General features: G+C 42.8%; 1 protein-coding gene across 1 annotated transcript; it reads left to right on the forward strand.

The window, feature by feature from the left end:
* Window positions 1–976: 976 nt before the first annotated feature.
* LOC125463940 (transcription factor HES-5-like) lies at window positions 977–2,728 on the forward strand. Its single transcript, XM_048555753.2, has 3 exons — window positions 977–1,308; window positions 1,416–1,596; window positions 1,693–2,728. The coding sequence occupies exons 1-3, from the start codon at window positions 1,234–1,236 to the stop codon at window positions 1,944–1,946; spliced, it is 510 nt and encodes a 169-aa protein (XP_048411710.1). The 5' UTR covers window positions 977–1,233; the 3' UTR covers window positions 1,947–2,728.
* Window positions 2,729–24,073: the final 21,345 nt, after the last annotated feature.

Below are 24,073 nucleotides of genomic sequence, written 5' to 3' on the forward strand. Positions count from 1 at the left end.
CTTTTTGTCATTTAGAGGGCTACAGCCAAGTTTAATGGGAAACGGCAAGCATATAATCTTGCAGCAGGGGGCGCTCTCCTGAGGTTTAGATTATGTCACAGTGAAGAGGTTTTATTCTGCTGAACTAAAAGTGGTGCAGCTGACCAATGATGCTGACAGTTGGTACCTAAAATGGAAATAATAACTTTCTTCGCCTCCATCAACGCAAAACAAATTCCATGCATTTGCAAACAGAGCAATATCGATTTTCTGCGATTCACTGTGTTGGCTTGCGTTCTTTCCATGCTCATGGGGGACAAATTTTACCTGAGGAAGTTAATTTATAAGCATCTGGTTTAAACTTGAAAAAACCCTTACATGATATATGTTCTAAAATCCTTAGAGGTTTTGAAGCAGCTTATCAGCATTGACTGCGCTAATATTAAATTGAGAAATGCAAATACGATTGGATTAATAATAAAGTCAAGGTCCTGATCAAATAGAACCGCTGTGTTTGTAAATCGATTACCTTTCTGATTTATTGCAAAATATATTACAACGATTCTGGTTGCCAAAAAATTCTACCAGTGGAACTAAAAAGAGGAGAGGAGGCTGGAAAGAAATGTTAGCGAAATGTTAGACATTGGAAACGAAAATGTACTCATTTGAAATCTATTTTTTTAACGTGAAGCGTCACTTCTTAAAACAGACTGTAAGCTCACACCAACTGGATTTTAGAAACTTGCAGTTAACAGTAGGGGACAGAATGAGCGTCCTCCACATGCTAACATCTGTGATCTCTCAGGTTTTATTCTTCAAAGTAAAAAGGGTGGGGGAGGAGGAGATTATTTTAAAATGGACCAGCGGTGTACGAATAGGCATACTTTCTGTCACAGAATCCCTTCTATAACAATGACAGGAGGATCTTTCCCAGGGTCCTATAACCTCAGATGAGAGTAATTTCCTCTGACTTACTGTGTCATACTTGCCGTCCAGATGGTCCTCAGAGACTCTTGTAGACAAAGGGTTGAAAACGGCCCTTAATTCAGCATTTAGAAAGAAAAGCTTCTGCTATTGTGACTCCGACGCTTTCGATTGGCTGCCGACTGTGGGAAACACCAAGAGAAACAGGCACACGCTCTCTTATGGTCAGGAGGATGGATAAATAGAGAGGCTGGACCCCTTCCCTCAAGCAGCGTCTCTCCAGCCGATCCCAGTCCCACTACTAACTGCGGTGCAGTCTGCTCCGAAAGAATGGCTCCTAAAACCTCCGGTGGCATCCCAAAGGAACATCCGGAGGAAAAGGCCACACGAAAGGAAAAGTACAAGGTAAGTAAGCCTCTGCGCTTTTTAAGACGGTTAAGATTCTGCTTTTTTTAACGTCTGCGTTCTACCTTAAAAGCTGTTGTTAAGTTGCTCCTTTTTCTCTCTCTCAGTTGATGAAGCCAATTATAGAAAAAAAGCGCCGAGATCGCATCAACAGCAGCATTGGGCAACTCAAGGCTTTATTGAGGGAAGAATTTCAGAATCAGGAACCCAACATGAAAATGGAGAAAGCTGACATCTTGGAGATGACCGTGAATTACCTGAGACTTCATAACCAGAGAATGTTCACGGGTATCTATCTCTGTGCACTGTGTTATCTTTGTTGATAGCTTGTTGTCATTCCCCAATAATACCCTTCTAAACCAGTTTGTATGCTTCTCCCTACAGTGACCTACAGCAAGACCCTGGCCCAGAATTTTAAAGAAGGCTATTCGCGCTGTCTGCAGGAGATTCAGCATTTCAGCTTCTCCCCTGAGGGCAAGAAAGGCATGCAGAACAAACTCGTGAACCATTTGCACAGGGCTCAGGAGCCGGCTAAGGGCCCGTGTTACCCGCTTCCTCCCATGCATCTTCCTGTCTGTCAACCGGCCATCAAGCAAGAACTGAAACCCAGCGTTACAACGCTCTGGAGGCCCTGGTAGGATAGAGGTGAAAGATCCCTGGACTTTTGCAATAAGCAAGGAAGGGAAAGTTACACGCATGAAACGCTAGAGTTGTACCCTGGCGTGAAATAGTATTCCACAATGGAAGAACTGTCATTAATGCTCTTCGTTCAAGAAAATTGGAATTATTTTAATATATGAACTATTTTCATTTAATTTTAAAATGTGACCTTCAGGGTATGAAGTATTCTGCAACATTTGTAGGTGACTATTATCATACCTAAGCTGGCAGCTAACTCGGTCATTGTGCTGACTTTTACATGTAGGCAGTGCTGTCTGAGCTGTTCTTTTATAAAGGAATGTCAGTGATATGTTGAGTAGTCTTCTTACTGAGGACTGTCTGTATCTTTTTAAAAGGATGTGCCTTGAGCGTATGCTTATATATCAGTATGCAGACGATTGTCGTAGAGTGCCTTGCATTATAGTGAGTTTTTCAATATTTAGAGATAAATCGATTCAATTTTACCTTGTGTATCGTCGGTGGCAAGTATTTCGTTCTGTTCCGTTTCATAATGTTCTCTGTATATAACAGGAATTCACTGCTTGTATTATCTCCTGCATATTAATACAAATTCTTCCTTGGCTACTATCTAAATGCCCCTGCATTGTAGCAATGCTGAATCTGAATCAAGCCTCACCCTTAATCCCAGATTTCACTATATATTGCATTGTAACAATGCTGACCGAAATATACTCCTAATTAGGTGTAAATAAGTCCGATCTGTACTAATGGTGAATCCGTGCACAAGTTATAATCACAATTCAAGTTGTTCAAATTGTTATTTCATTGTAACAATGCTAATTCTAAATAAATGATTGTATTGACAATTCCACCTTGGTCTCTAAGCAAATGTATATTGCGGGGTCCATTATATATTTGTAGTTGGCAATTATACCTCTTGCACTAAAAGTCAAAGCATCTGAGATATGCTTGTAAGATCTTTTTCAAAATTCAGTTCAGAATTCCCACAACTAACTCCAATCATATTTATGACTGTATATTATACTGGTTTATTTAGGTAATTTCTCAGTTCTTATTGTTCAAATGAACACCAGTTGTGTATTTTGATGACTGCCTATATTCCGTCAACATGACTGATTGGAGGATTGAGCCAGTGTTCAGCTGCCAATTCCTGCCAATATTTTGACTTGAAGGATTAGCATGCATTCCCAGTGATGGCACATACTTTACTCTCTGTCTCACATTTTCTCTCCAATTTTCAAACTGGCGACAGTACAATCTCATTGGAACACTTGCTGCAATTTCTTCATTATTAGTACATACTTTTATTCCAACAAACATGGGACTGATATAATGCAATGGTAATATTGCTACCTCTAAGCCAGAAAGCACAGGTTTAAGTCTCATTGGCTTTTTAGTGCTGTGAGCTAACAGATCTGAACTGGCTGACTGCCATATCAATTACAACAAGCAAATTCATATTAAACAATTATTACTTAACTAATTCTGAATTGAGGCTAAATATGTATCACGTTCATGAGTTAACCTTTTAATGTTTGGCTTGACATGTACATATTTGCCACATTAAGGGGAGCAAGACCTGGATTTGATAGATAGTGAACAAAAGATAAATATGGAAACTTGATCGGAACTCAAATATATCCTTCCTGATTTCACTCAAACTCTATTCAGTTTTGTACAGTTAAATTGGTCCTGCAGAGTTTGACAGTAGGCAATGTGTTTGGTTTTGGTGGAGTGGGAAGGGGCGACTGGTTAGAAAAAACATTACTTGATAAGGCTAAGAGAATGATTCTACATAGTTGATTGACTGAATATGTGCACTTGGAAATGTATACCCATAACAAACATAATAAAGTAGGAGCAGAAGTAGACCATTCAGCCCCTCAAACCTACTCCACCATTCAATAAGGTCATAGTTAATCTGTTTGTGTTTTGAATTTCACATTTCCATTATCCTTGATTCCCTTGCCTGAGAGAAGTTATCCACCTCTGTCTTTAGAATATTTGACGACACTGCCTCCTTTTGGGGCAGAGAGTTACAAAGTCATAACACTCTGAGAGAAAATAATTCTGCTCATCTCTGCCCTAAAAGGGCGTGAATGCAGAATCACAGATTTTGAGAGGGGGGTCCTAACAGGAGTGGCACAGGGCTAGTAATTCAGAGGGCCAGGCTAATTTGCCAAGGGCATGTGTTCAAATCCCATCATGTTAGTAATGATGACAATGAAACTGTCTTCAATTGCTGTTTTAAAAGAAAAATATCTTGTTCGCTAATGTCACGTAAAGTGTCAAATCCACTATTGTTACCTGGTCTGGCCCAAATGCGACTCCAGGCTCACAGGAATGTGGTTGGCTCTTATTTGCCCTTTGCAATAGTAAATCAAGTCACTTAGTTCAAAGGTATTTAGGAATTGTAAACAAATGTTTGCCTCGCTGTATGAAAGAGTTTTAAAAGTGAGAAGTTGACGGTTGAAAGTAGGCACCATTTACAGGTGTGTCAATAAGGGGAGAAGAAATCATACCATCATGCAGCATGGAAACAGACCTCTTGGTTCAACCCGTCCTTGTTGACCAAGTTTCCCAAGCTAAACTAGACCCACTTCTGAAGTGAAAGCAAAAAGCCTCCTTTACCCAGAGCACCATCATCGACAGGAAGCAGACAGCAATCATAAGTGGGTACTTCTGAGGTTGAAAAGTTGAAATCAATGGAATGTCACAGGGATCAGTACAGGACCTCAACTATATACAATGTGGGGGCAGTGATAGTGAACTGCATTATGGAATGCTTCATATTGTGGGTGAAAAAGTAATTGCTCCTAGTTCGATGTACAATTTTATCTGATCCTTTTGATTAGACGCACCATTTATAATTATTCACAGCTATCCAATTTAACAACTTCCATTTACTGACATCCATCCTAAGAGTCTAGAGGATAACTAATTCTAAAATATTTTAATCATGCCAATGTAAGATTTCCCATCATAAAAAAAGTTACAGAAATTAAGCTACCTTGATTTGAAGAAGAATAAGGTAAGTGACCAGGCTTATTTTTTAAAGATCAACAAATTTCATATCAAATGCTATTTACAATCATGTTCATTCTATTTCTGGAATTTAATCTATTCTGGGATGGTAAGCAAAGTTGTTTAGACAAGTGGTTTCCAAAAGGATGGGGCTAAGAATTTATAAATCATCATTCAGACTTACATTCCACAGACATGTCTTCAATTCCACAATAGTAGGAAGATAAATCAGTAATGAAACAGAAGAGTTGAATGGCTATTTAGCATTAACCTGGACACTAAACATGACAAATGTGCAATAAATGTGTCAGCATGCAAAGTCATCCTCACTGTATGTGAGGAAGCGTGGCAAAATTAGTCCTCAAATATAAGCCTTAAATAGTCAAACTTAGCAAATCAAAACTTACATTCAATATACCAAATATTTCCACCATTATCCCTACATATGTCTTTTCCCACTGCCATAATACAACTGCTGGTGTTCCTCAGGATATTATCTTAGTTTTATTAATGACTTTCCTTCCAACATAAGGTCAGAAGTGAAAATGTTTGCTGATTATTTTACGGAGTTTTGTACCATTGCAGCCCCTCAGTTACTGAAGCTTGTCGCCTCCAGGTAGCAGAATGTGATGGAGTACTCTCCATATTTCTAGTCAAGTATAGCTTCATCAAAGCTCAAGATTCTTGATATCATCCAATGCAAATCAGCCCACTTTATCAGAATCTCATCACCACCTAAATATTCACACATCTCACCGTGCTGCATACTGACATTAGTGTGCACCATATACACTGGAACTGCAGCACCCCTTTGACAACACCTTTCAAGTTCACAATCTCTGCCACCTATATAAGACAAGGTAAACAGATCCATGCCAACACTAACCAGGGATGTTGCCTTTCCAAAGTACACACCATTCTGACTCAGAACTATATGCCTCTATCCTTCACCTTCACTGGATCAAAATCTGTAATTTTCTCCTTAACAACACTAGATCTACCAACATCAGAATACTGTCACCAATACCTTCTCAAGAATAAGGAAAAGCAAGTTAATAAATTACAAATAACAGTGAAGTCTAGGGGCTCAGGTACATAGTTTTTTGAAATTTGCATCACAGGTGGTTATGGTATCATCAGGTGGTGAGGAGGCATTTAGCATGTTTGCTTTCATTGTTGTCTACTGTGAAGACTGATGCAAAGTATTTCTCCAACACTTCTACCATTTCCTGGTTCACCATTATTATTCCCTCAGCTTCATCCTCTCAGAGGCTTATGTCCATTGTGGCCTTCTGTTTCCTTTTTTTATGTTTAAAGAGCTCTTATTGTCCGTTTTTATACTATTTACAGGTTTGCATCTTAATTTGTTCCCCACTCTTTATTACTTTAGTGATCTTCTAATGTTGTCTTTTAAAACTTTCTTAATCCTCTGGTTTGTCACTATTCTTTGATACATTGCCTGTTTTATCTTTCAGTCTGATATTATCCTTAACTTCAATCGTTAACCATGATTAGTTTATCCTCCTCATCTTTGGGATACAGCTTTGCTGAGGGTCATAAACTATTTTCTAAAACATCTGCTACTGTTTCTACAAAACTCCTTTTCCAAACTATTCCAACTAACTCATTACTCATTGCTGCGTAATTGCCCTTTCTTAATTTTAGCAGGATCATTTCCAACCCACTTTGCTCCCTATCAAATGAATGCTATATTCTGCCATGTTATGGTTGCTTTTACTGAGCTTATCCTTTATTCTAACTTATATTTCTTTATCAAATATGCCTCATTACACATCAGCATATTTTAAATAGCTTGGTCCAGGCTCATCTTACACCTGGGTTCAGAAAAGATTTACAAGGACGTTGCCAGGGTTGAAAGTTTTGAGCTACAGGTAGAGGCTGAATAGGCTGTGGATATTTTGTCTGGAATGTCAGAGGCTAAGGGGTGACCGTATAGAGATTTATAAAATCGTGACAGACATGAATAGAGTGAATTGGAGTTTTTTTTCCCCCCAGGGTAGGACAGTCCAAAACTGGAGGGCATAGATTTAAGATGAGAGAGGAAGGATTTAATAGGAACCTAAGGGACAAATTTTTTTCACACAGACTGTGGTGCATATATGGAATGAGCTGCCGGGGAAGTAGTGGAAGTGGGTACCATTACAATATTTAAAAGGCTTCTGTATGAGTACATGAATAGAAAGTGTTCAGAGGGATGTGAGACAAATGCTGGCAAATGGGAATGGATTAATTTTGGATATCTGGTTGGCATGGAGGAGTTGGACCAGAGGGATTGCTTCCATGCTGTATGATCCTTTCTTTCCCAATCTGGATATCATTATCAAAATAGTCAACCTACAATGACACAATATCCTTTTGCCATGTTACTATATAGATTTCCCTGTCATTCTTTTTGAACCCTTCTCTATAGCCAGGAGTATTCATTTTGCCAGGTCACTGATCCCAGCACAGTTCCAGTGAAGCCTGTCCAACTGAAACAGCTCCCTGGTTCCAGGGCTTCATGAACTAAAAGGTATCATTCCCACACCAGTCCCTCAGCCACACATTTAAATCCTTGATTTCATTTCTGGTATACCAGTTAGACTGTGGTTCCGATAGCAATCTTAAGATTATTACCTTGGCGGTTCTAATTTATAGTTTAGTTCCTAATTTTTCAAAAACCTTCAATAGCAGTGCCTTTCCATTCCTATCAATGTCATTCCTGTCAGTGTGGTTGACAACAACTGGAACTCTCCCCTCCCATTCCAAGTTTCTCTCCAGCCCTGAAGTGTTATCCTTAACCCTGGCAACAGTTAAGTAACTGAGATCTCATGGCTACAGACAGCATTATCCAACCCCTAATTATACTGCCCTCTCCCATTATTATAGTCCTGTTTCCATCCCCAACTTGAATGGTTCCCTGTACTATGGTGCTGTGATCAATTCTATTATCCTCTTTGCAATCCCCACTCTCTTCCACACAACTTATAAGAATCTCATTACTTTTGGATAATTACAGGAAGAGAGGCTCCTTGAGGGCTAACCTTGAGTTCCCATAACTGCATCACCCAAAATCACATCCTCCTGTCATTGATCACAGGCCAAGATTGAAATGACTAACCTAACGGGTGAGTTCACCTTTTGAGTTAAGTGTCCAGGAAACTCTGTACCAATTAACTTGACAACCGTCATGGGATGCTGTTAGAATAGATCATTGAAGTGATTATATCTGCACATGTAGTAAAGCTCAAGGGAAGAATTGGCATAGTTTCTTAAAGGGGAATTATGTTTACTCAATATATTGGAACTCTTAGAGGATAATATGGGTTGTGGATAGAGATGAACCTGTAAACATATATACTTAGATTTTCAGAAGGCATTTGACAAGGTGCCATATCAAAGGTGTCTTTTTCCACAGGATGAGTGTATCGCTGGCTATGACAGTATTTATTGCACATTCCCAATTTCCCTGAAGTTAGTTAAGAGGTAACCAAGTTGCTGCAGGCCAGGAGTCACTTGTAGATGAGGCCAGGCCAGATAAGGAAGACTGTTTCCTTCCCTAAAGGGTATTAGATTTACTTAATTTTATGTTTAGATTAATTTAGTATTGTCACTTGTACCTAGGTACAGTGAAACCTGGATAATGTCACCATGTCCCAGCATCACCTTGGATTACAGAACCAATTACTGAACACATTAATATTAAATTTATATGACTAAAACTGAAACAACTTCAAAAGTCCAGTTTTGCTTCTCCATAGACTTCATCCTCTCTGCTCTTCCAGTCGCTGCCATCTGACATCATCCGTAGAGTCCTGCAATGTGCTCCTTTTCTGCCAGGAAGTGATTAGTAAACTGAATGGGTTTTTCCAACAATTGGCAACAGTTTCTTTGTCATCATTAGACTCTTAATTCCAGATTTTTATTGAATTTAAATTCTGAAATCTGCCATTTTGTGATGGTAAAATTCAAAGCCAGATCCCAGCAACATTAATTGGGTCTCTAAATAAAATCTAATGATAATACCGCTAGACCATAGTCTCCCCAAATAGAAAATGAAAGCTCATGATATAACGGATAGCATATTGGCATGGATAAAAGATTGGTTGGTTGGTTGGCAGAAAAGAAAGAGGATGCATAAATGAATCTTTTTTCTAAAAAAACAAAAGCACTGTGGATGCTGTAAATCAGAAACAAAACTAGAAAATGCTGGAAAAGCTCAGCAGGTCTGGTAGCATCTCTGGAGAGAAATCAGAGTTCACGTTTCAGGTCAAGTGACCCTTCCTGAGGACCGTTCTGAGGAAGGGCCACTCGACCTGAAACATTCACTGATTTCTCTCCACAGATGTCATCAGACCTGCTAAACATTTCCAGCAATTTCTACCAGTATCAATATATCTTTTGCTGTTTGGCAAGATGTGATGCATGCAGTCCTGCAGGGGGCATGCTTGGGCCACAAAATTTGCAATTTACCACAATGCGGGGAGCAAAGGCATGCTGACTAAATTCACAGATGACAACAGATAGTTTGGAAAGTATGTGAAGGAAACACAAGCAAGTTACGGTGAATATAGATTGGTTGGGTGAATGGGTCTGACAGACGGCATATAATGTGGGGAAATTTTAAACTGCTTGCTTTGGCATGAGAAATAAAGTAGTAATGTATTATTTAAACAGAGAACAACTACCAAATTCTGAAGTGCAGAGGGATTTAAATGCAAGAGTCACAAAATCTTAGTAAGCAGGTTCAACACATAATCAAGAATGATAATAAGATACTATCATTGCAAGAAGAATTAAACACAAAAGTAGGGATGACAATCTTTAGTTATACAGGGCATTTGTGAGACCAAATCTCAAATATTGTGCACTCTCTTGGTCTCCTTGTTTAAAGTCAGATGTTAATGTATTGAAGGCAGCCCAGAGGAATTATACTAAATTGATATCTGGAATGGATAGGCTATCTGATAAGCATGGCTTACACAGCCTTGGCTTGTTTTCACTGGCGTTTAGAAGATCAAGGAGTGACTTGATTGAAGTATATAAGAATGAATGGACTTGAAAATGTGAATTTGGAAATGAAGATTTCTCTTGTAGGCTAAACCAGAATGAGAGGCCCTAAAATTAGAGCTTACCCTCTAAAGGCATGATTTCTCTTTTCTTTCTTACAACATTGTGTGACTTTGGAACTCTGCCTCAGGAGACAGTGGATGTAGGAAAATTGAATATTTTTAAGACAAAGGTGGGTTGATCCTTGTTTTGCAGGGGAATTAATAGTTATCAGGAAAGATGGGAATGTGGAATTTGAAACACAGACAAATCAACCATGAATGCCTGAACAGGTTCAAGGCATTGAATGGCTTATGTCTGCCTCTTCCCTTAAGTTTGTCTACAGAGTTTCCTGCTTGATATTTGCTGCTGGCCAGAATTGTCACCCAGTTTACACTATAGAAAAAATGTGGTGATGTACAACAGAAATACTTACCCTGTACTCCGTTTACATGCTGGCCTCAGTGATCTGTCTTCATAAGAATGATAGAAGAGAATACATTCACCCTTCAGCTCTTCAAATCACATTCACCCTTCAGCTCTTCAAATCACATTCACCATTCAGCTCTTCAAATCACATTCTTGTTTGCAAGGAGTTCACGGTTGGTCAATGTTGTAACTCCACTCATCTGCCTTGACTTCACATCATTTAGTATCTTTGGTTAGCAGAAGTCTCTCCGTCTCAGATTAAAAAGTATAAGTTCAGGTAACGCTTATTATTTTTGAGAGAGAAAGCTTAAAGTTTCTAGTAGACTATGATGACAGAAGTCTTTCTTAATATCCCCCTGAATGATTTGGCTTGATTTTAAAAGTGAGGTCCTTTTATCTTAGACTCAAGTAACAGTGGAAAAATATTCTCCCTATCTATTGAAACAATTCCTTTAAGATCTTAAAAATCAATCAAATTATTCCTTAAACTTTCCCCTAGTTTATTTAACCTTAACCCAGTCATCCTGGAAACATTTCAGTAATTCCAGGCTTCATTCATTCCAAGGTCACTACATCCTTTGTCGGGTGTGGTGCCCAGAATTTTATACTATACATCAGATGTACTCTAACAGGAGCTTTCAATAACTGTAACAAAACTTCATCACCTTTATAAGATAACATGGTGTAGAGGTGGATGAACACAGCGGGCCAAGCAGCTTCAGAGGAGCAGGAAAGCTGACATTTTGGGCCTAGACCCTGCTCCAGAAAAAGGAACAGCAAGGTCTAGGCTTGAAACATCAGCTTTCCTGCTCCTCTGATGTTGCTTAGCCTCCCGTGTTCATCCAGCTCCACACCTTGTTATGTCAGATTCTCCAGCATCTGTAGTTCCCACCATCTCTCCATCATCTTTATGATGAGATAGCAAGAACTGCAAATGCTGGAGTCAGGGATAACAGTGTAGAGCTGGAAGAACACAGCAAGCCAGGCAGCATCAGAGGAGCAGGAATGTTAATGTTTCAGGTCAGGACCCTTCTTCAGAAATGGGGAGGGGAAAGAGTGCTCAGAAATAAATAGCGAGGAGGGGTGGTGCTGGAGAAGGAGGTGGGATGGTGATAGGTGAGTGCAGGTAGGGAGTGGTGGGGTTTGGTCAGTGAGGCGGGAGGGACAGATAGGTGGGAGAGAAGATGGACAGGTTACATAGAACATACAACACAGAACAGTACAGCACAGTACAGGCCCTTCGGCCCACGATGTTGTGCCGAACTTTTATCCTAAACCTAAGGTCTATCTAACTTCCAACCCTACGTTCATCCATATGCCTATTATAAGAAGGATGTGGAAGCTTTGGAAAGAGTGCAGAGGAGATTTACTAGGATGTTGCCTGGTCTGGAGGGAAGGTCTTACGAGGAAAGGCTGAGGGACTTGAGGCTGTTTTCATTAGAGAGAAGGTTGAGAGGTGACTTAATTGAAACATATAAAATAATCAGAGGGTTAGATAGGGTGGATAGGGAGAGCCTTTTTCCTAGGATGGTGACGGCGAGCACGAGGGGGCATAGCTTTAAATTGAGGGGTGAAAGATATAGGACAGATGTCAGAGGTAGTTTCTTTACTCAGAGCGTAGTAAGGGAATGGAACGCTTTGCCTGCAACGGTAGTAGATTCGCCAACTTTAGGTACATTTAAGTCATCATTGGATAAGCATATGGACGTACATGGAATAGTGTAGGTTAGATGGGCTTGAGATCGGTATGACAGGTCGGCACAACATCGAGGGCCGAAGGGCCTGTACTGTGCTGTAATGTTCTATGTTCTATGTTAATAGCCTCTTAAATGTCCCTAATAAAGCAGACTCCACTACCCTCTCCAGCAATGTATTCCACACCCTTACCACTATCTGACTGAAGAACCTACCTCTGACATCTCCCCGATACCTACCTCCACTCACTTTAAAACTATGCCCCCTTGTAATAGCTACCTCCACCCTAGGAAAAAGTCTCTGGCTGTCCACTCTATCTATACCTCTGAGCATTTTGTACACCTCTATCAAGTCACCTCTCATCCTTCATCGTTCTAGAGAGAAAAGCCCTAGTTTGCTCAACCTTTCCTCGTAAGACCTTCCCTCCATTCCAGGCAACATCCTAGTAAATCTCCTCTGTACTTTTTCCAAAGCTTCCACATCTCTCCTGTAATGAGGTGACCAGAACTGGACACAATGCTCCAGAAGTGGCCGAACCAGGGCTTTGTATAGGTGGAGCATAACTTCCCGGCTCTTGAACTCAATCCCTCTATTAATGAAAGCTAACACGCCATACACCTTCTTAACAACTCTATCCACCTGGGTGGCAGCTTGCAGGGAACCATGGGTGTGAACCCCAAGATCCCTCTGCTCCTCCACACTGCCAAGAAACTTTTCGTTAACCCTATATTTTGCTTTCAAATTTGTCCTTCCAAAATGAATCACCTCACACTTTTCAGGGCTAATCTCCATCTGCCACTTCTCAGCCCAGCTCTGCATCGTATCAATATCCCTTTCTAACCTAGAACAGCCCTCCACACTATCCACAATGCAACACACCCTTGTATCATCTGTGAACTCACTAATCCGCCCTTCTACTCCTACATCCAAATCATTTGCAAAAATCTCAAATAAAAGAGGACCCAGAACAAGTCCTTGTGTTACACCACTCGTAACTGATCACCATGATGAATATTTTCCATCCACTACCACCCTTTGTCTTCTAAGGGTCAGCCAATTCTGAACACAATCTGCCACATTTCCCCCTATCCCATGCCTCCTTACTTTCTGCATGAGCCTACCAAGGGGAACCTTATCAAACACCTTGCTTAAATCCATGCATACCACATCCACTGCTCTACCTTCATCGACGTGTTTGGTCACCTCTTCAAAGAATTCAACAAGGTTTGAGGCGTGATCTACCCCTCACAAATCCATGCTGCTATCACGAATCAAACTGTGCCTATCCAAGTGATCATAAATCCTATCTTTCAGAGCCCTTTCCAATAATTCGCACACCACTGAGGTAAGACTAACTTGCCTGTAATTTCTGGGGTTATCACTATTCCTTTTCTTGAACAAGGAAATGAGGTTTGCCAATCTCCAATCTTCTGGCACTGTACCCATGGACAGTGAGGATGAAAAGACATTTGCCAAAGGCCCTGAAATCTCTTCTCTCACTTCCCATAGAATCCTTGGGTAAATCCCATCAGGCCCGGGGGACTTATCTATCTTCAAGTTCCTCAAAATTCCTAGTACATCTTCTTTACTAACATCCACCTCCTCTAGCCTACCAGCATGTTTCATGCTGTCCTCCCCTGCAGCTAGGTCCCTCTCAGTTGTAAATACTGAAGAAAAGTATTCATAAGAACCTCTCCTATCTCTTTAGACTGTGCACAAATTCCCTTTACAATCCTTGGTTGGCCCTACCCTTTCTCTGGTCATTCTCTTATTCCTCACTTATGTGTAAAAAGCCTTGGAGTTTTCCTTGATCCTATCTGCCAATGTTTTCTCATGCCCCCTTGTAGCTCTCCTAAGCCCTTTCTTCAGCTCCTTCCTGGCTAACTTGTATCCCTCAGAGCCTTTTCTGATCCTTGTTTCCTAAACCTTACATAAGCATCCTTCTTCCTCTTAACTAATCATTTGACCTCTCTTGGGAACCAAGGCTCCCTCACTCAACCACATCATTCCTGCCTGTTCAGGACAAACATGACGAGCGTATGCAGTATGCATGTCTTGAACAATCTCCACATTTCTATAGTGCTCTTCCCTGACAGCATCTATTCCCATTTTATGTTACCCAGGTTGTGTCAGGTCAAGGATGCAGGGATGAGACAGAGGGTTGGACATGGGATGAGGCTGGGCATGGGGAGATTTTGAAACTGGTGAAATCTATGTATGGACTATAGTCTCCCAAGGCAGAATATGAGATGCTGCTCCTCCAGTTTGCGGGTGGTGTCATTGTGACATTGGAGGAGGCCCAGGATGGACACGTCACCAAGTGAGTGGGAGAGGGAGTTAAAATGGTTCATGATTAGAAGGTATTGTCATTTGTCAGGTACAGAGGGCAGATGCTCTACAAAATGGTCCACTGCTCTCGATGTGGCCACCTCTACATCGGTGAGACCACGTGAAGACTCAAAGACCATTTTGTAAAGCATGTGCACTCTGCACACAGCAAATGACAACACCTTCTGGTGGTGAACCATTTTAACAACCCCTCCCTCTCCCACTCCCTGGGTGACATGTCCATCGTGGGCCTCCTCTAGTGTCACAATGAAGCTACCCACAAACTGGAGGAGCAGCACCTCATATTCTGTCTCCAGAGCCTACAGCCTGATGGACTAGAGATAATGGGAACTGCAGATGCTGGAGATTCCAAGATAATAAAATGTGAGGCTGGACGAACACAGCAGGCCAAGCAGCATCTCAGGAGCACAAAAGCTGACGTTTCGGGCCTAGACCCTTCATCAGAGAGGGGGATGGGGGGAGGGAACTGGAATAAATAGGGAGAGAGGGGGAGGCGGACCGAAGATGGAGAGTAAAGAAGTTAGGTGGAGAGAGTGTAGGTGGGGAGGTAGGGAGGGGATAGGTCAGTCCAGGGAAGACGGACAGGTCAAGGAGGTGGGATGAGGTTAGTAGGTAGCGGGGGGTGCGGCTTGGGGTGGGAGGAAGGGATGGGTGAGAGGAAGAACCGGTTAGGGAGGCAGAGACAGGTTGGACTGGTTTTGGGATGCAGTGGGTGGGGGGGAAGAGCTGGGCTGGTTGTGTGGTGCAGTGGGGGGAGGGGACGAACTGGGCTGGTTGAGGGATGCAGTAGGGGAAGGGGAGATTTTGAAACTGGTGAAGTCCACATTGATACCATATGGCTGCAGGGTTCCCAGGCGGAATATGAGTTGCTGTTCCTGCAACCTTCGGGTGGCATCATTGTGGCAGTGCAGGAGGCCCATGATGGACATGTCATCAAGAGAACAACTGCACCTCCCAGTCGCAAACCATTTCCACTCCCCCTCCCATTCTTTAGATGACATGTCCATCATGGGCCTCCTGCACTGCCACAATGATGCCACCCGAAGGTTGCAGGAACAGCAACTCATATTCCGCCTGGGAACCCTGCAGCCATATGGTATCAATGTGGACTTCACCAGTTTCAAAATCTCCCCTTCCCCTACTGCATCCCTCAACCAGCCCAGTTCGTCCCCTCCCCCCACTGCACCACACAACCAGCCCAGCTCTTCCCCCCCACCCACTGCATCCCAAAACCAGTCCAACCTGTCTCTGCCTCCCTAACCGGTTCTTCCTCTCACCCATCCCTTCCTCCCACCCCAAGCCGCACCCCCCGCTACCTACTAACCTCATCCCACCTCCTTGACCTGTCCGTCTTCCCTGGACTGACCTATCCCCTCCCTACCTCCCCACCTACACTCTCTCCACCTATCTTCTTTACTCTCCATCTTCGGTCCGCCTCCCCCTCTCTCCCTATTTATTCCAGTTCCCTGCCCCCATCCCCCTCTCTGATGAAGGGTCTAGGCCCGAAACGTCAGCTTTTGTGCTCCTGAGATGCTGCTTGGCCTGCTGTGTTCGTCCAGCCTCACATTTTATTAGCCTGATGGACTAAACATGGAACTCACCAGCTTTAAAACCTCCCCAACACCGGCCTCATCCCATATCTAACCCCCCCCTCTCATCCCCACCTCCTTGACCTAACACAACCTATCCATCCTTTTTCCCACCTCCTCCCACCTCACTGACCAATCCCCACCATTCCCTACCTGCACTTACCTATCACCATCGCACCTACCTTCCCCAGCCCCACCCCTCTTCTCTCTATGTATTTCTGAGCTCCCTTCCACTTCCCCATTTCTGAAGAGGGGTCCCAAACTGAAATGTCAACTTTCCTACTCCTCTGATGCTACCTGGCCTGCTGTGTTCCTCCAGCTCCACACTTTGTCATCTTCATCATCTTTATGTTTAGCTCACTGGACACTAAACTATCATTTTGTTAAGCTGTTTGCTCACTGCAATTGCATTCCACTGATCTAAGCCCTTTGACCCATAAATTTACATGGATTTCCACTGAGAAAATAAATAAATCTATCAAAAATAGATATCCCATGCTTACCTGCATAGAAACCAAACAGTTGCAGATGTGGTCCTTAACATAATCACTAGTTTTAAGTTCCTTGAAATTTTTATGCCAATAGTTGAGTAATGGGGAAACACTTATGTTTTCTCAACAAACTGTTCAGAGATATTATTCCAAACCTCTAGACCAGGTTGGACTTGAATGAAATACAGTTGGTCCAGATTAGGGACACTACTATTGCACCACCAGAGCCCCTGAATGAATCACTGTTGTGTCATGTCAAAATTAAATATTATGAATGGTTAAGGTCCAAGAACTGGTCATTGTGGGACTTTTAAATCCTTCCAACTCTAGTACATCCAAGTTCTTGCCTTCAAATGTTTAATTAACCTCATATTCAGGTCAATTCTTCTCTTTTGATTCATGAACTTTCAATTGAACTTACAGTTTCATAAGTGGAACTCTATCAAATGCTTTCTGAAACACTATACAAAAAACATGTATAGCCTTGGCCCTGCCCATGACTTTAAATCATTAAATTAGTTAAGTATGACATGCTTTTTCCAAATCCATGTAGTCTTTCTCAGACCAGCTGAAAATTATCTAAGTGCTTTCTTGGTCATAGATTCCAACAGCATTTCCACAACAGATGTTAGACTAATATGTCTTTTTTGTTCTCTTTGCTGTATCTTTTCTGCCTTTCTTTAATGGACTGGAAACCATCCCAGTGGGAAACAGTGTGTTGCCAACAGCATGGGTTCAGTTCCCACAAATGCTGAGCTCATAGTGAAGGCCTCTATTTTGCAACCTCTCCCCTCACCTGTGTAGTGGTGAGTCTTGGTTTAAACTGTCACCAGTTGTTTCTCTCTCATGAGAGAGCAGCCCTTTGGCAACTTTACCTTTTCCTTTTTTTTAAATCCAGAGGTATCAATGTTTTTCCAAGGGTGGTTTCTACACTGGGTGTACTTGTATCCTGTATATTATCTGCACCAAACAAAATTTATCAAGGTGGAATTGCATGTGTCCACATTAGGTTGTGGCAGCTCCTCTTTTATATATTGGAAAGTTATTAGCATTTGAAAATATAATTCTTCAATTCAATTTCAGCGGATTAAATGGAATTTTCTTTTATACTTAATTACCTTTCTGTCTGTTTCTTTCAACTCGGGGAAGACTTTTGTATATTTCCTGATTGGCTTGTTCAGAGATATTATTTTAGGCGTTTGGAGCAAGTGGGACTTGAAGCTGGTCCTGAGGGACATTACCACTGCACCATGAGATCCTCTAGGGATGGGGACAGATGTTGTTTGTCCTTTGATTTCCTTGAATGTTTTTGTTTATTTTAATGAATTTTTCTAAACAATCTGTTCAGAGATGTTATCACACATCTCTGGAGTAAGTAAGGCTTTGAATCCGGGTCTCCTGGATTTACGCCTTGATTGCACTACAAGTAACCTCAGTGAGGACTTTTGAACAACATACCTTAACTGTTCATTGTTGCAGGTATCAGTAATGGCAACACACAGATATTTTCTAACTTACCTGTTTAGAAATGCCAAGAGCAGGTGGGACTTGAACCTGGGCCTCCTAGCTCAGAGGCAGAGACAAAACCATAAGATCCCCTGTAATGACAAAATCCAAAGGTCGTTCTTAAAGTGCACAGTGAGATAGTGATACTGTGGAGATTGTTCATTATTTCTGCCTGACAAGTGACACAGCCTGAGAATTAGAGGGGGTAAATTTAGAAAGGAAATGAGGAGGCATTTCTTCACCCAGAGAGTGGTGGTCCTGTGGAATTCATTGCCACGGAGCGCAGTGGAGCCCGGGGCCTTAAATGTCTTGAAGTCAGAGATTGATAAATTCTTGATCTCGCAAGGAATTAAGGACTACGGGGAGAGTGCAGGGTAAGTGGAGTTGAAATGCCCATCAGCCATGATTTAAATGGCGGAGTGGACTCGATGGTCCGAATGGCCTTACTTCCACTCCTATGTCTTATGGTCTTATGGCCTCTCTTTGATTGCAGATTCTTGCAATCGCGTTGGTTACGTATGGAGCATTGTAGCGTCCCTGGCCCTTGACCGGGAGGCCAGGGTTCATGTCCCACCTGCTGCAGAGGTGTATACTAACATCTCTGAACAGGGTGATTAGAAACCTAGGTTAGATTAAAAACACAGATCAGAGCGGGTCGCTTAGAGGAAAAGCAGTCGATGTCTGGGAACCGGTACCATCCACCGATGTGACGTAGTTGCGATGCCTGCCTTTAGTTTTGTTTTTAATCGCCGTGCTGCAGACGCTATCTGCGGTTCGAGTCCCTCCCGGCTTACCGGCCGCTCGTTAGAAAGCCGACGCGAGGTGGCTAGTCGTGGTCGGATCTAACAGCTGTTGGCGCAATAACACTGTACCCAGTCTGGTGCCATTGAAAAGAGCTGACAATCGGAACGTGGGAACTGCTACTATGTACTCCTGGGATTTCCAAACTCTTTTGCCAGGATTGCTTCCTAATAAATAGCGACCAAAATCCATCAAAGATATTGTTTTTTTTCAAATCGAACAAGTAATATTACCAGAAATCAGTTGTCAATATACAACTGCTTGAACATTATCTGTCGCAGTAAACAGCATGGGATTAGAGGATGAATGGGCTGCAAAGACCAAATGACGAAAGTGGCTGTGGCTGATGTCACATGCTTGTAAGGACATTTCTCCGTGAAGTCACCAAATGGTCTCCCAAATGGTCGAGGAGACATAGCTACCTCCAATCCATCAATATCAGCGAAGGGAACATGGTGCTCTAGAAAGAACCTCCGTCCCCAATTTTCAGTTGTGCTGCTTGAGTTGAAGCGGAAAGATTTCCACATAACACTAGAACAAACAGGTTAGAGGCGCAGCTATCACCAACAAGACAGAGCAAATCCCCTGAACTTTCCTGACGAGGCTTCACTGAGGGGCACGTCCAACTAGTTCAGTTCTGGTTAACGATCGGACATACAAGATTTTCATAAGAGCAGGATAACCTCAATTAATATCACCAATAGAAGGCTGCGTTACATATGTACGCGGTGAAACACAACCTCTCAGCGTTTCAATACTTACTGATAAAAGATACTCCTGAGCAGGCGTACGTAGGATGACAGAATCTCTACATTGATGAGGTGGGCTCATCGAGTATATGGTGACCCTCCGCACAGCATTCCACCCAGACCCACCCACCACCAGCCCATCCCTGTAATCCTGCATTTCGCATGGCTAATCCCGCTATCCTACACATCCCTGGACACCCTAGGCAATTTAGCACGGCCAATCCACCTAACCTGTCCATCTTTTGAGTGTGGGTGGAAACTCGCACAGACACGGGGAAAGTGTGCAAACTCCGTTTAGACAATCGAACGAATCGAACCCGCGTCCCTGGCGCTGAGGCAGCAGTTTTAGCCAGCGAGCCACCGTCCGATAAAACTGCACAACCGTGACAGAAATGATTACAATTCTGTCTAAAACCAAAACAGAAATTGTTGGAGAAGCTCAGCAGCTCTGGCAGCATCTTGTTGGGAGGAATCAGAGTGAACGTTTCGGCTCCTTCTTCCGAACTTCATCATGAGTCAGGACAAATTTGTGGGTGTTACTAATCAAGATCTTTTGTAACGTGGCGGATTCGGAGGCCCGGGTTCAAGTCGAGAGGTGTGTATTAACATCTCTGAACAGAGGATTGGAAAATATCTGCATCAAGAAACCAAAAATGGACTTGATAGCGCGGCATGGGTTGATGGTGGTGATGAAATGCAAAACTCCAGTAAAACGGTGTCACAATCGATGTGAATACAACGTCTTTATTAGGAACAGCTTAATAATTAGCAATCAAAATGGCCTATATTATTTATCTTGCTATTAGAACAGGACTAACAAGTCCCGACAAAATGGTAAAGAGATATCAAGGTGTGAAGCTGGATGAACACAGCAGGCCAGGCAGCATCAGAGGAGCACAAAAGCTGACGTTTCAGCCTGGGCCCTTCTTCTGAAGGGACTTCAGGATCTCAAGAAGGGTCTAGACCCGAAACGTCAGCCTTCCTGCTCCTCTGATGCTGCCTGGCCTGCTGTGTTCATCCAGCTCCACACCTTGTTATCTCAGATTCTCCAGCATCTGCAGTTCCTACTATCTCCTACAAAATGGTAACAACGTTGTACTGAGTATTCACATCATCTGGGTCACGCAGCTGCGGGCTAAATCTTTCAAAGTCCTTATTTAATCCTTCAATCCAATGGTGAAAACCGGGATTCTTTGCTGACAGTTTCGCTGGTGACCAGGGGAGGATTCCTAGGATCTCCAAAGGTAAAAATGAATCTGTTAGGATTTACAGCTGAGCAGCTGTGCTGTCCAGATGCCGCTTTCGGTTAACCTGCAGGCGATAACTAAACATCGTGTGCAGAGAGGCCCTGTTGCTCTTCCGCATTCCAGAGAGCTGAGTCGGTAACGAATTTAGGAGAACCCCGAATGGCCCATATCTGAGATACACCTGTACAATAAATAGTGGGTCTGCCCAGCATCAAGCTGGCACTCTGAAACACCGAACCATTTATTGTATAACACCACTCCGCCTTACCCTCCCAACAGCATGTAGGTAGTGCAGTTGAAGAACAAATACGCGCCGCGTGAATCATCAGATATTATACTTCAGAAGCCCCATTAGCCTCAGCCAGAATCCAGCCCCCGCCCTGTTAGTCTGTCTGACCTATCCACCTTCCTTCAACTTCGATCGACAGCCAGAAGGCTGTGCAACGCTCCCTGCAGTATGTCCAGGACACCTGCAAACGTAAAGTACTGTAGAAATTCCTAACGTGAGAAAAGGACAGAGCTACAAGATACAGTACACGTGCATTGTTCTGGAGTTAAATCAGTTCTCGGCAACGCAACACGCCTCAAGAATAAATATCTTCACATTTTTTCAAGACATACTTCTGGATTGTTTCTACTTAACGACATTGAGGAACACAGTCACCAATTTTTAAAATGCAGCAGACGGGATGCCTGTTGCGGGAATATTACTGAGCCTTGCTAAAATGAATGTGATCAGCAATCTGTACAGTCGCAACAAATACTTTCTATCGGTTTGAATATCGACAGCATGAGACAAGGAGAAAACTCGTGCTCGTCGTTAACTGTTGAAGCGTGTCAGGGGTAAAAGTGGTTTGTCTTTAGCTCAACCGATTTTGTATATTTCTCTGAAAACAAATGAATGTTACACGGTGTGCCAATTTATGAATGAATAATGAAACTAACCCCTGAAGTTCTAACAAAGTAACATTTTTCCGCGCTCTCCAGCGCCTATTTGCTAAGCAGAACACTTGTCTCTGAAACTGATCGAAGTCTGCGAAAGCGCAGAGCCCACACTACTTAAGAAAAACCGCTCTGTGCTCGTCTCTTTGAAATGTATCAGGGTTTGAAAGCTGGTCAATTTCACCGAATCTGTACCTTTCAGAATCTTTCATGAGGTGCATCTGCTCTAACCTGCCCAAACCGCTCTGCTTAACGTAAGTAACTTTGTTGAAAGGTAAGACTGAAAGCAAGATACTGCGGATAACCTGAAATAACCACAGAGAATGCAGAAGAAAGTCAGCAGCTCTGACAGCATTTGTGGAGAGAGAAACAGAATTAACGTTTCCAGTCCGCGATGGCTCTTCAACACTAAAAAATGTACGACGAGTTGGTGTTTCGCTTATTCTCGGCCTTTTGTGGATCATCTAGGAAGTGTATAGTGCATTTTTCTGAAGAAGGGTCGAGGCCCGAAACGTCAGCTTTCCTGCTCCTCTGTTGCTGCTTGGCCTGTTCTGTTCATCCAGCTCTACACCTTGTTCTCTCAGATTCTCCAGCATCTGCAGTTCCCACTATCTCAGGAAGTGTATAGTTTTCTCTTGTTAGAGTCGAAGGCAGCAACTATTCCCTGTTGAATGCATTTCTATTGAAATAGGGCAAGCGTAGGACGTTAACATGAGTCTGTAGTATAGTCTGAGAGGGGTGGTAAAGAAATCAGGTACTCCTCCTGAGCGAGAGAGCACAAAAGGAGGAGGACTGAGAGCAGCGGTCTGTGTAGAGCTCTTCTTGAATTGTCCAAAGTGATGCAATATAGAGGGCAGTGGCCTAAGGTGTGGTTTAATGGTAACTTTGACAATTACCGCAAGGAGCAAGCTGCTGTACAGCCGATTAGATGTTTTTCAGGTGCAGTCGGTAGCGTAGCGCAGAAAACCTGACACGCAATTTGCAAACAGCATTTGTTTTTACACTGTTGGTTGAGGAAGAAAATTTTCTCAGGATACTGAGTATCTTGCCGAAGAATTAATGCCACAGGGGTTTTCTAAATCCAGGAGCAACCAGAAAGTTTAGCATCTCACCTGAAAGACGGCAGCGCTGACACAGCCGCCCTCCCTCGCTACTCTCCTGGGATGCCAGGCTTTATGTTTGTACTCAAGCTCTGGAAGGACATTTTACTGGCCTTAAGGTGGCTAAGGATGCAATGGTCTTGCAGTTAATTATATTTAGCTTGGCCTTAGTATGAATCAGTTGTGTGCTTACATTCCAGCCATCCAATAATAGTCGTAGAGTTATACAGCACGCAAACAGACCCTTCCGTCCAACTCGTAATTGCCGACCAGATATCCTAAATTTATCTAATTCCATTTGCTAACACTTTGCCCCAATCCCTCTAAACCGTTCTTATTCGTGAACCCATCCAGAGGCCTTTGAACTGTTGCGAATGTACCAGCCTCCACCGCCTTCTCTGGCTCTCCGTACCCGACCACGCTCTGAGTGAAACAAATTGTCGCTTTTAGGTCTCAAACGTGACTGATCCGCTCCAAGATAATGCGTAATTCTGTATGTTCGTAAGATAATATGACTTTTTGTTCAAAAAACCCTCAATATTAATCTTTTTTTCTAAAATGCTATAAATTTGATGGCAAGGGGTCAATGTGGCCAGCACGGCCAGCACGGCTGCTTCACAGAGCCGGAAACCTGGGTTCGATTTCAGCCTTGGGTAACTGTCCGCAGCTTTCAAGCTCTCCCTGTGTCTGCGTGGGTTCCTTGTGAGTGTTCCGGTTTCCGCCCGCATTCCGAAGATGTGTGGCTTAGGCTGACTATGCTAAATTGCGCTGTGGTGTCCAGAGATGAGCAGGCTGACTGGATTAATCGCGGTAAATACAGAGTTAGGGGGGCAAGGTAGAGGGCTGCTTCTGGGTGGGATGCTTTTCGGAAGGTCGGTGCAGAATCGATGGGCCGAAGGGCCTCTTCCTGCACTGTAGGGGTTCTAAGTTTGGGGAGAATAATCAACGCCAACATGTTAGAATACCAAACCAACCGCTGATTCCTGTGTTCCCTGTGCAAGCTTTAAGGGTCTTATGTTACTTAAAATCAAAGTTCAATGTTAATTTCAGCGTTTGAGACTTTAGCCTAGACGTTCACAAGAGACAAACCAATAGAGCAATTCAGGAAACGTTGCTTAGGTTACAGCCAGCGTCTATTAAATCTTCGCCACG

Source organism: Stegostoma tigrinum, chromosome 26, assembly GCF_030684315.1.
Source record: "Stegostoma tigrinum isolate sSteTig4 chromosome 26, sSteTig4.hap1, whole genome shotgun sequence".
Taxonomy (NCBI): domain Eukaryota; kingdom Metazoa; phylum Chordata; class Chondrichthyes; order Orectolobiformes; family Stegostomatidae; genus Stegostoma; species Stegostoma tigrinum.